The sequence below is a fragment of the Rhinatrema bivittatum genome, chromosome 3 (assembly GCF_901001135.1).
Source record: "Rhinatrema bivittatum chromosome 3, aRhiBiv1.1, whole genome shotgun sequence".
In the NCBI taxonomy this organism is placed as follows: Eukaryota; Metazoa; Chordata; class Amphibia; order Gymnophiona; family Rhinatrematidae; genus Rhinatrema; species Rhinatrema bivittatum.
Genome location: NC_042617.1, coordinates 296,824,347 through 296,836,692, shown reverse-complemented (window position 1 = coordinate 296,836,692; position 12,346 = coordinate 296,824,347). Strand labels below are relative to the sequence as shown.

Sequence of the window (12,346 nt, the reverse complement as noted above, 5' to 3'; positions counted from 1 at the left end):
GTTGACCCCTCAGCCCCAGTTCAAGCAAGAATGGTAAGCTGGCAATGTAGGCCAAACCTGTATCTGGCCAGTAGACAGTAGATCTTGTTAAACTTCTGTGCCTTCGCAAAGCTTTTTCCCTCAATGCACTAGAAATTAACATCTGTGTGAAGGTATCCAATGTCAATGCCACTCTGGGAACCAGCATTGGGGTCCCTCTGCTAATGTTCTTAGTCTCCAGCAGTGATTGGGCCTCAAAACATTGACGCCAATGCACCAATGTCTGCCATCTTACAAGCCATGACCTCCTGGATCCCTCCGTTCAACTCCTCCTTGATAATGCCAAAACTACAAGAAAAATTGAAGTCATATCTTCCTGGGTAACTTAATATCACTGGTTGGTGCCTGGACCCTTTGAAGATTTTGTGATTCCCACAAACCAATGCAAGGATGAGTTCTCCTTATGGGAATACTTTTGGAGGGGGATTCAAAGCCAGATTTAGAATGTCCCCACTCCTAGTATCACATACCTACCAAGATAGATACTGACGCTTCTTGGCCATCACTCAATGCATGGTATCAGAGCTCAATTCTAGAATCAAAGAAAGTGAACCATGTTTCCTATGACTGGGAGGAACAGTGTTCTCTAGGAGTTATCTTTCCACACAGAGAACATCCTGGGATACAGGGTCCTTCCCCAGGCAACACACACACACACACTTATTAGGATCTGTGATAGACATATGTTCACACCAGGGACATTTACTGAAGCCACTGGTCTTCACTTTCTGAGGCATTAACTAAACTAACAAGGCAAAATGAAGCAGCTCAATTCTAACCCAAAACTCTGAGTGATGTTACTTGGTGCACGGATATGGGTGCACCTGGCAGAAAACAAAAGAAAGGAAAAAAAATCTTTATTTCCTTCATTATCTTTTTAAATCACTTATCCAAACTTTCTAAAATTCAAAGTAACAATATACATTCAGAAAATCACATCAAAATACACCGATTTGGAATACATCAATAAAAACCTATACAGTGAGACTAAGAGTTGGAATCGATAGATTCACAAGGCCCCATATGAGAAAGCAAGTCTACTTACCATAAACAGTTTCCATAGATAGGATGAATTAGTCATGATGTCATCTGGCGGCACCAAATGGACTCAGAGCTTTGAACTCTGAGTATGTGTGGTAATTCCCACGTGGGCATTGCCTCTTCAGTTGATAGCATAGCTAATCTTAGTTTGGTAGTCAACTCTCCAGGGAGTTGACTGATATTTTGCATGGCTAAGTCATCAAATCTATGAAAAGCACCATTTCTGATCATCAAACTTGCTTTTTCCATTGATAAGTAGGCTGAATTAGCCATGACGAGTCCCAAGCTGAGGATTGTAGTGGAGCATTTACTGAGTAAGCAGCCCAGACTCATGGAGAGTAGATTACTGTGAGAATAGGTATGCAGATTTGCTTGTCCAAGTTTACTGTCAGTCTTTGAGAGATTGTCTAGACAGTAGTGGGCTGTAAAAGTGTGTACTGATGACCACGTTTCAGTTTTACAGATGTCTGAGGGGTACTTCTCAGATATGAGCAATGGAGAATGCCATATCTCTAACTTGATGATCTTAGTCTGATTTTGAAGCCTATGCCTGCATAGCAATGCCAAATGCAGTCTGCTTTCCAGCTAGACTAAATAAATTTGGTGATCAGTATGCCACATCTTATTAAGAACTTAAAAATTGAAGAGTTATGAAGCCTGAAGATGAGGTTGAGTCCTCTTTTTGTAATAAGCTCAAGGCTCATTTGCAATCCTAAGTATGAAGGGCTTTCTCTCCATGCAATATGATAGATTGATAAGGAAAATTCAGATAACATTTGGAAGAATTTTTGGGCAATTGTGGAGAACCACTTTATTGTGGAAAACCGCAAGTACGGCGAATAATGAACCAGTACCTGGAGTTCGCTGATTCTTCTTCTGGCTGATGTTACCACAAGAAACCTATTTCCCATGACAAAAATTTAAGAAAAGCTGAGTCCAATGGTTCAAAAGGCAGCTTCATCAGCTGTGAAAAGGTCAACATTAAGGTCCCATGCAAAGCAAGGTTTCTGCATTGGAGGTTTGATATGTGTCAAACTCTTCAAATAATGAAACCAAATGAGTGAGTTAATATGGGTTTATTGTCCAGTGTTACATGATACACTGCTATGGCACTGAGATGCACCTTTGTTGACGATGTAGCAAGGTCTGATTCAGAAAGAATGAGCAAGTACTTTAGCAAATGTTTGGGCTCGCAAGAAAATGGATCAGAGACATTTTATTGAGACCATATGGAATATCTTTTCCATTTAAAGCCACAGGCTTTTATAGTCTGTGGTTTCTTGACCAAAACTATGTAATCTTCTCTCTCTTTAGGTAGAGAGAGAGATGCACAATTACTAAGCGTTCAACATCCAAGCCTCAGGCATGTTTGTTCCCAGATGGATAGGAGGTCTACTAGAAAGCTATACAACATGCACAAACCAGATCAGTCTGGGCCAGGCTGGAGCTATGAGGATCAGTCTGGCATGATCTTGTAGCATTTTCTGCACTGTTCTGGCGAACAAAGGTATTGGTGGAAACTTGTTTCCATCTGAGCAGGAAAGCATCTTGAACCAACTTGAAGCTGCTGGGTAGGCTCTCCAGGTTTCTGTTCTGTTCAAATAGGTCAATCATTCGTAGGCCCCACAAATCAAATAGTTTGTTGGCTGTTTATTGTTGTAGAGACCATTCATGTGGGACAAAGACAGCTGAGATGATCCTCTATCATACTGGAGATTCCAGGAAGTGGCTTACATGACAGTTTGGTTCTGGCTGGCCCATTTCCAGATCTTCAATGCCTCCTAGCAGAGAGGCCATGATCCTCCAAGTACTTTGGCTTAAAAAAGATCCTGCCATGGGCACTCCATCCTTCTGTGGAGGCATTCATAGCCAAAGTTATTTGATGAGGGAGCATGTGGAGCAGAGCTCCCCACTGAAGAGTAGTGTGTTTCAACCACCAATGTAAGTCTTGGCTCATGTCCTTGGACAGTTGTATTGTTGTTAAGGGCTGAGTTAGTTGGACCCATTGACTGCACAAAATCCACTGCAAGAGACATATGGGAGAGGTAGGTCAGAAGAACACATGGATGGCTGCTGTTATATGACCTAAGAATGAGAACTGCTTTGGCTATCTAGCATTGTGAGGATAGTAGTTTGTGAATGAGCGATCTAAGTGTTCATATGTTCTGCTGGGAAAAAGGATCTCTTGCAGAGAATCTATCCATGCCCTGATAAATATATTCTGGGTCAATGTTAGACTGGACTTCTCAAAGATCACTACAAAGCCTATCTTCTGAAGGTGAACTTACTTTTGTAGCGAGATCAACTAGTCTTCAAGAGTTGGTTGTAACTACCCAATCGTCTGGGTATGGAAACACTCGTACTACCTAACGATGCAGGTGTGGTGTTACCACTGCAAGGTATTTGGTGAAGATCCTCAGAGGTATCAGATGCCAAAGAAAAAGCACTCCCTATTGGTAATGGAAAGAATCCACCTGGAAGTGAAGGTAGTGCCAGTGGGATGGATACATAGGTATATCAAGAGTGTATATTAATTTCTCCTTCTGTATGTAGAGAATTATTGTGCTGAAGGAACTCATTTTTAATTTCTCTTGGAGAAGATGTTTGTGCAGCTTTCTCAAATCCAGAATGGGTCTCAATCCCTCCAATTTTTTGGGGATGAGAAAATATCAGGAGTAGGCAGCCTATCCACATTGTAGAGTAGGGACCGGCTATCATTTTCTACTGAAGAGGAGACTCCACTTCTAAATCACAGGCGTCTCGTAAGACTGATCTGGACTGAAGATCAAACAGTGCGGAAGAGATGGATACTGTTTGCGTTTTCTTCCAGCTACCATGATCTTGAGGAAATCAGGGACCTTTATCTGGTATTACTCTTCCAGGAAGGATTGTATCCTGCCTCTCACTGGAGAGAGGAATATGCCTTAGTTTTATTTATTTATTTATTTAACACTTTTTTATACCGACCTTCATAGTAAATAAACCATATCGGATCGGTTTACATAAAACAAGGGAATAACAGAAGCAATAAATAAAAGTAATTAACAAGAGAAGAGAATAAGGTAAAGTTACATTTAACAAGGAGTAAATAACTTGGGAAGCTTAAGAGCTGGAAGAAAGTTAAAGGCCAAAAAATAATTAAAGAAGCATAATCCAAAAGGAATTTGGATTAGAGCAAAAGATGCTTTAATCAGTAAGTGCCAGAGTTCTTAGTTTGAAAGGTTGTAGGACTTTAATCTTCTAAGTCCAAGTGAGGAAAAAGAAGACTAAGGGTTGTCTGGAGGATCATCGAAGGCTTGGTGGAATAGCCATGTCTTAAGTTTTTTTCTGAAAGTAATGAGACAGGGTTCTAGTCGGAGGCTTGAAGGAATGTTGTTCCAAATAGATGGACCTGCTATTGAAAAAGCTCGGTCTTTGGTCGAAGAAAGGCGTGATGCTTTAGTTGGGGGGTAATTCAAAGAACCTTTATGATTATCTCTAATTGGCCTGTTGGAGGAATGAAGTTTGAAGGGTAATTCAAGGCTGAGATGGAGTTGGTGGTGGATGGATTTATGTATTAGGGTGATTGCTTTGTAAAGGATTCTAAAATTTACTGGTAGCCAATGTAGGTTTCTGAGGATGGGTGAGATGTGATTTCCTCGGCTGGTGTTAGTCAGTAATCTCGCTGCAGCATTTTGTATCATCTGAAGCGGTTTAGTGGTCGATTTGGGTAGGCCAAGGAGGAGGGCACTGCAATAGTCTATCTTGGAGAATAACAATGCCTGGAGTACTGTTCTGAAATCTTTGAAAAAAAGAAGTGGCTTGAGTCGTTTCAGAACCTGGAGTCTGTAAAAGCAGTCTTTGGATGTAGTATTAACCATTTTCTTAAGGTTTAGTCTATTATCCAGAATTACTCCTAGATCTCTCACCTGCTTATGAGTGATGAATGCGTTGTGAGGGTATGGTATGGGAATATTTTCTTCATTTGCAGAGATGAGGAGGAGCTCCGTCTTCGAAGAGTTAAATACCAGATTTAATCTATTGAGGAGGTTAGTGATAGATATAAGGCAGTTATTCCAGTGGGAAAGTGCTTTTGAAATAGATTCAGTAATAGGAATAAGAATCTGTACATCATCTGCATACAGATAATGAATTAAATTGAGGTCGGATAGCAATTGGCAAAGGGGTAGGAGGTAAATATTAAAAAGGGTTGGGGAAAGGGAAGATCCTTGTGGTACGCCTAAGTTGGATTTTGTTAATGGTGATTCTTTGTTGTTGATTTTAACTTTGAAGGTTCTATTGTAAAGGAAAGATTTGAACCAACTATGGGCAGATCCTGAGATACCAATGTCTGTTAGGCGATCCAGAAGAATGGAGTGGTTGACGGTGTCAAACGCCGCGGAGATGTCCAACAGGAATAATAAAAAGGAGTAGCCTTTGTCAAGACCCATTATAATATGATCAGTGAGATAAGGAGGGTTTCCGTGCTGCGTGCTTTGCGGAAGCCATATTGTGAGGGGTGTAGGATATTATTATCTTCCAGGTATTCTGAAAGCTGGGTGTTTACCAGCTTTTCTGTTATTTTGGCTAAAAATGGCAAATTAGAGATGGGTCTGAAATTGGCAGGTACATTAGGGTCTAGATTGTGTTTCTTGAGAAGGGGTTTGAGTGACGCGGTTTTTAGGCTGTCAGGGTAACTTCCTTGCGTTAAAAAGCAATTTATGATACTTGTTAAAGGTTTTGCGATCGTATTTGGAATGAGAAGCAGGAGATTTGAAGGAATATTATCTGCAGGATGGCTAGATGGTTTTTGTCTTTTTAGAAGGGATTCAATCTCTTTAACAGAAATTGATTCGAAGCTTTCAAGTTTGGCTCCCTTGCTTGATTGAGGATTCTTGTCTGAAGTAAGAGGTAGAGTATTTGGTGGAAGAAGGGCAAGCGTATTCAGGATCTTTTGTTGAAAGAATAAAGCAAGTTCATTAGCCTTTGATAGGGCTTGTTCGTCTGGGATGGGTGGAGGAGTTGATTTTGTGATTTGAGAGACGTATGCGAACAGGGCTTGGGCATCATATTGAAAATGATGAATTTTGTTGGCGTAGAATTCTCTTTTTGCTAGTAGAATAGAGGTCCTATAATTTATTTATTATTTATTTATAGTTTTTTTATACCGATTTTCCTGCATAAAATGCATATCAAACCGAATAATGATGTAGAAAGCCTTTGTACTTAGACAAGGTAGTTGAGTTGGGTGTTTTTCGCCAAATATTTTCTCTGTGGCGTAGCTCCTGTTTCATCTGTTTTAGTTTAGGGGTAAACCAGGGTTGATTACCTTTTTTTGTAGGATTGATTGTTTTAGAGACTGTTGGGCACCATTTGTTAGCAACCGTTTCAGTGATCTTGTGCCAGGAAGTTAGGGCTGAGTCAGGATTAGAAAGGTCTAGGTTCGTGAGTTCCTTAGCCAGCTGATCACTAAGTATTTCTGATGGGCAAGGTTTTCTGAATTGAATAGTAGAAAGGAGATGAGAAGTGTGAGTCTGTTTATCTATGGAAAAGGAGGATTCTATCAAGAAATGGTCTGACCAGGGGATTGGTGTGCAAGATGGTACTGAAGTGCAGGAGAAATTAGAGTTGATGAAAATTAAGTCCAGAGTGTGTCCTGCTTTATGCGTAGGGCTATTAATGATCTGCATGAATCCCATAGCACTGAGGGAGGTGAGGAGTGCTTCGCAGTTTGAGGAGCGAGGTATAACATCAGTGTGAAGATTGAAGTCGCCTAAGATCATAGATGGGAGGTCTAAATTGATATGTTTCACAATGGATTCTATGAGTGACGAAGGGTCCGTTTCTAAAACTCCGGGAGGAGCGTAGACTAGTAGAATTTGTAGTTGTTTTGATTTGACTAGTCCCAATTCCAATTTAGACTCAGACTTGATGGTATGAGTGGATAATTTGAGTTCTTTTTTGGTGGCTAGGAGAAGGCCACCTCCTCTTTTTTTGTGTCTGTAGGAGAAGATGTCATAGCTATGAATAGGAAGTTGATTGATTAGAGCAGTATCAGTATCTTTTAGCCAGGTTTCTGTAATAGCACAGATATCTGGGTTAGAATCCTGGAGATAATCGTTGAGGATGTGTGTTTTTTTTGTTAAGGATTGAGCGTTGAAAAGGGTTACTGAAAGTAGTGTGAGGCCTAGTAGTTGATTTAAAGGTGAGGTCATGATTGGAATAATTCTTTTTTGTATGTTGTAGGTGGGGATAATTATGGAGCTTCTCCTTTGGTATTGAATGATTGGGATATTATAGGTATGCATGAGATTAGTTGTAGAGACTAGAAGCTGGGGATGCTGTAAATTAGAAGAAAGCTGGACAAATACAGGTAGAATGCAGTTAGAAGAAACAGCTGGGTGAATTCAAATAAAGCTTTTTCTTTTATAGGATCAATTAGTACATTCCTCTGTAGGATCTGATGGAAACTCTGGCTATTCCACGGATTCTCAGGTGAAGCTGACGTGATTAGCGCAGGTGTAGAGTAAGAATTGGGTGGAGCTATCTAGCAGTAGATTGAGAGGTTCTGTATTGGGTGGATAGGGATTGCGGGTTGATGTGGCTGTATTTTGGTGTATGAAGTCTGAGGCTTCGTAAAGTTGCTGAAGATGCTGTTGTGCTGATAGAGTTGAAATAGATAGTCGGCTGAAGAGGAACCGAAGATCCTGGGGTAGATTCGGGGCTCCCTCGGGGCTGAGCCGAAGGGGCGAGACAAAGGGGCAAGCCCCTTTGTCGCGCTCCTTCGGCGTGCGACGCAGGCGCGCGGCGCCTGAGAGGTAGGAATTTACGGCATTCATGTTGCCAAGCTCTAGCCAGAACTTGCTGCTGTTGAGCTGGTACCTTTGAAAAGGTCAGAAAGGGTGTCTTTGGATGTACAGCCTCTTGTACAAATAGAAGGATCACCTCAAAGCAAAATGCTGCTCGAGCCCCATTGAGAGAGATTGGATGGCCATATTCTGCTCTTATTTGGGCTATAGTTTCTCTCAATTTTTCTGCAAAATAGGTTGTTGTCCAGACAAGGGCAATTTTTCATAATCATCATGAGGAAGACTGCTGGTTTGCAATCAGGCCATGCATCGAATGCAAATTGTGGCAGATGAGATAAGTGATATATCATCAAATGACTCAGATTGAGGGTTCTTACGCACTTCTCTACATTTAGAAGTGGCTGTAGATAATTGCACTCTTCAGTTTTTGCATAGTCATTCAGGTATTGTACCATATAAAATTGGTTAACAGAAGCAGGCAGTTGGCATTGAACTCAAACAAACATTCTTTCCAAAACTGTCAAGGAGCCTATGGTCTTTCCCTGGAAGAGAATTTGAATAAATCCTAATTTTCTTTACCTTTTATGGGTAGATTCCACAACGATCTGATGAGGTAATTGAACTATACTGAAACCACATGATTTTTGCACTCAAAAAAACAAAACTTAAGGTCTACCATCCTTACAGTTGGCATGCTAGATATAGGGTTTTCCCACATTCTCATTTGTAATCGATTTAGAATATCAAGAATTGAAAAGAGCCAATAGTTCTGAAGGGAGATTCCAAAATGTGAGAGACACCCCCCCCCCCCCCACCCAAGACCTCTGTTTGGGGATCTTTATCCTTGCAAACATTTACTCAGAGTGCTTTTCCCAATTTTTCCACAAATTTTGAATATGTTCCGGAAGTTCTTGAATAGGGTCAAAGGTATTCCTGTTGAAGCTTCCTCAGAAACTAAGGGTGAAGAAACACTAATCCAAGGATGAAGATGGTGAATCGGAAAACTCTCTCAGTTGCGTCCGAGGGGATAATTTGTGGTACACAACTTCTGATCTTGTGGACTTTGCTACGATTGAGCGAGATAAGGAGTAACTTCATAGCAAGGGTTCTAATGATATGTTTACCCTAATAGGGGAAACTGGGATTCTGCTCTGAGGGATTGCTGAAGCAACTATGGAAAGGAAAGGATGGAAAGTTCCTTCTGTCTCCTTAGTCAACGAGAAGAAACTTCAATTCTGCTATCTGGTTGAGTGAATGCTGTTGCCTATAACCTGTTCTTGTATAGGAGGCCTATTAAAGGTAAGTGGCTCTAATGAACAGATAGGGTCCAGTGTCTCCAAACAGAAACCCTGTATGAAAAGCTTGCAAGATCAAAGTGCTCTGGTTATGGGAGGAGAGACAGATAATATATCTCCTTTCGCCACTGATCATATGGTTGTGTTGACAATTCTGCATGATCTGAGGCTTGATGTGTGGATGTCTTAGACTTATGCACTGACAAGACAGGATGCTTTGAGGACTTAGATTGCTTCGACCCAATTTGTGCCATGTACAAAAATGGCACCAAGCAGCAGTGTGATGATGCATGCACTATCTGTGTTGCTTGCATGGAAAGGACCCCAGCACTGTATGTCTGTGCATTGGTGGTGCTGATGTGCTGTGCATCAATGAGACCCCAGCACTGTGCAAAAGCAGAGTCAAATCATTGAGAGGCAAGTGCACTGATGCGCCAAGCATCAATGGTGATGATGTGCCGCTCTTGAGGATTTGTGCTTCTTCACACGCACTGAAAGCTCTGTAGAATGACCAGTGTTAAGTAACCCAGAGGCTTCGGCCTGGTGCACCAAGGGAGTCTTTGAGGAGCTCCTGCTCAACTTATATCCCGGTGAGAGAGATGAAGCTGCACTTCAGGAAGAGAACAGACTGTGGCTTCTGGAAAACGTATGCTACTCCTTCATTCTGTACATCTTGGACTGTTGAGTATGCAGGGACATTCTTCCACAAGCACAGTAGTTTGTCTGGTTGTGGTCTGAACTGAGGCGATAGCATAATTCAGTGAGGGATATCATCTTACCGGTGTTGCAGTTCTTAAAACTGCTCATTGTAGGTTTCTTTTTGTCAGACATGTTCAGGAGGCAAAACTGAGGAAGCTTTTTTTTTTTTCATCTTTATTCAGTAGCACCGAAAAGTGCTATTTTGGGAGCAGCAAGTACAGCAAGGCAACTAAAGAAGAAAGTGAAGAACAAAAGTGAAAACATAAAAAACTTTAATGATACTGAAAAAAAATTATATGGAGAGACTGAGTACAGGTCTGTGCTGTGGCTTGGACAAAAAATATGACAGACTGCTCACAATGCAATGCCCACATGGGAATTCCTGCACATGTTCAGTAGCACTCAATGCTCTACTAGGCAGGAGAGAAGAGTCTACTCTGCGCCACCAGATGACATCACCCAAATGTCATGGCTAACAACCTACTTATTGACACAAAAAAACAGAGCTTCAAGAAATTTTCACCAAGAAAGAAATGAGAGAAGAACCAAGACTGTGGAGAAAATGAAGATTTAGATGGAACTGTATAAACAGGTTGTGCTGTGCATGGTCAGCTACGCATGCCAAAAACCTTCTAGAAACTTTAAAATTTACTTTTACCATTGTGCAAACCTTCCACACCAGGCTCCATCAGATGTTACCCATTGGTGAAGGTTTATCCTGCTTGTCTATGGAGAAAACATTTTCAGAAGGCCAGCCCTGTTAACTCAGTGGCACTGCTATACACTGTCATACTCAAGGTCCCCAGTTTGATCCCCAAGTCAGGTTTTCAGCACTGCATACGTTGAGTAGTGCCATAGAAGCAGTAGTTGTCTTATGCTCCTCAGATTAGTTGAGGATGCTGCAGAGGCAGTGTTCACAGCCTCCGCGTGGAGGGAGTCATGGCCATTGCTTCAAAAGTGACCCTTAACAGCTCAAGCCCCATGGATGCAGGATTCTGAAAGGCACCCTAGTGCATGGCCCCTGGCCAAGGACTATTGAAATGACCAACATAGGTACATTAGAGTTATAAAAATAGAAAAAAAAATCCCCATGTAGTTGCAAATGAAGGCTTATTGTACCAGATCCCAGCCATGATTCCAACTGAGCTGGAAGTACAAAGCAGCAGTAGGAAACTGCCAGGTAAAACAAAACAAAAATGCTTAGAAGAGTTAAAACATTGATATCCTCCCTATAAAAATCAGCAATGTTGATATGTTCAAATGTTATACAAGTAAATAATGGAATGCAACTTTCTAGACCTGTTACAAATGTCACATCTAATCTATCCCGCCTACTGATTCCTTTTAAAAGCAGTTCTCAAATAGCTCAGATTTTGAGGACATCTATTGGGATCATGAAATATCTGCACACAGCACTAAGAACCAGGTTACTCTGGATACTCATTATGCTGAAAACCAAGCCAGTATAAAAAGATAATACAGATCAGAGTTCAGAACATTACTTCAGAGGGAGTGATAGGTTCTTACTAGAATCCCATAGAAAAACACAGAATTCTTGACATGTGTTAAATTTTGATACCAAAGAATATAAAATGTATGGGTTACTAAACACCCAAAGATGAATGGCAGAATGACACAGGAAACATTTGACTTGTTGGAAAGCTATCTAAAACACAGCTTTAATATAAAGATCTTTCCTTACACCAACCCTGGGTTATAACAATTTATTACAGAAATATTTAATAAAACTGTTAAAGGCAGCTATAAAGCAATTTTTACAAAATATCTGGCACAGGTCTAAATGCCATAAAGAAATATTTATTACCAATAAAGTAATTTATGCATTCAGCACAGCCCAGCAGACAGGCACAAAATACCTAATGACATAATGGAACTGTACAAGGGTTATAGCACAAGGACACTGAGTCCAGACTAGAAGGGAAAACAGTGACTAAAATGCAAAACACACATATACAGTAGGAGCCAGTGTTATTCTAGGACAATTAAGTACTTACTTAGAGAAGCGTTCCATGATGGACCCTGACTTTTTGTTGACCAGCGACAGCTCTTTAGCAGTGACTCGTAAGGACTGTGAGGCCCATTGCCCTCTCTTAAATGGGGACACTTCCATCTTGTGTGCAAATGCAGATAGCTCTGGAGAACAAGCAAAAGATAACACTATTATTTTATTTATTTATTTATTTATTTATTTAACATTTTTATATACCGACCTTCATGAAAGAAATTCATATCAGATCGGTTTACAAATAACATGGGGGAATAACAAAGTCAAACCATATAACAAGAAATGAAAGTTACATATAACAAGGGGTATTAACCTGGAGGGCTAGGATAGCCGGAGCGATAGTAAGGCATAACTGAATAAAATTAGATAATACAATAATATGAAGAGGAGAGGCATAAGTGTATTGACTACACTTGTGGGAGTGTTTAGTAAGGAAACAGTATCTGAACTAGTGAGGA

The 12,346-nt window shown here is 40.7% G+C and overlaps 1 protein-coding gene across 5 annotated transcripts in view; it reads right to left on the bottom strand.

Moving 5' to 3' along the window:
• LIMA1 (LIM domain and actin binding 1) overlaps positions 1–12,346 on the bottom strand; it is a 236,304-nt gene that overhangs the window by 179,614 nt on the left and 44,344 nt on the right. For all 5 annotated transcript variants that reach the window (XM_029595006.1, XM_029595009.1, XM_029595011.1 and 2 more), the window contains exon 2: positions 11,878–12,016. In XM_029595006.1, coding sequence (XP_029450866.1) covers positions 11,878–11,993 — 116 coding nt within the window. In that variant the 5' untranslated portion in view covers positions 11,994–12,016. The remainder of the gene's footprint in view (positions 1–11,877; positions 12,017–12,346) is intronic.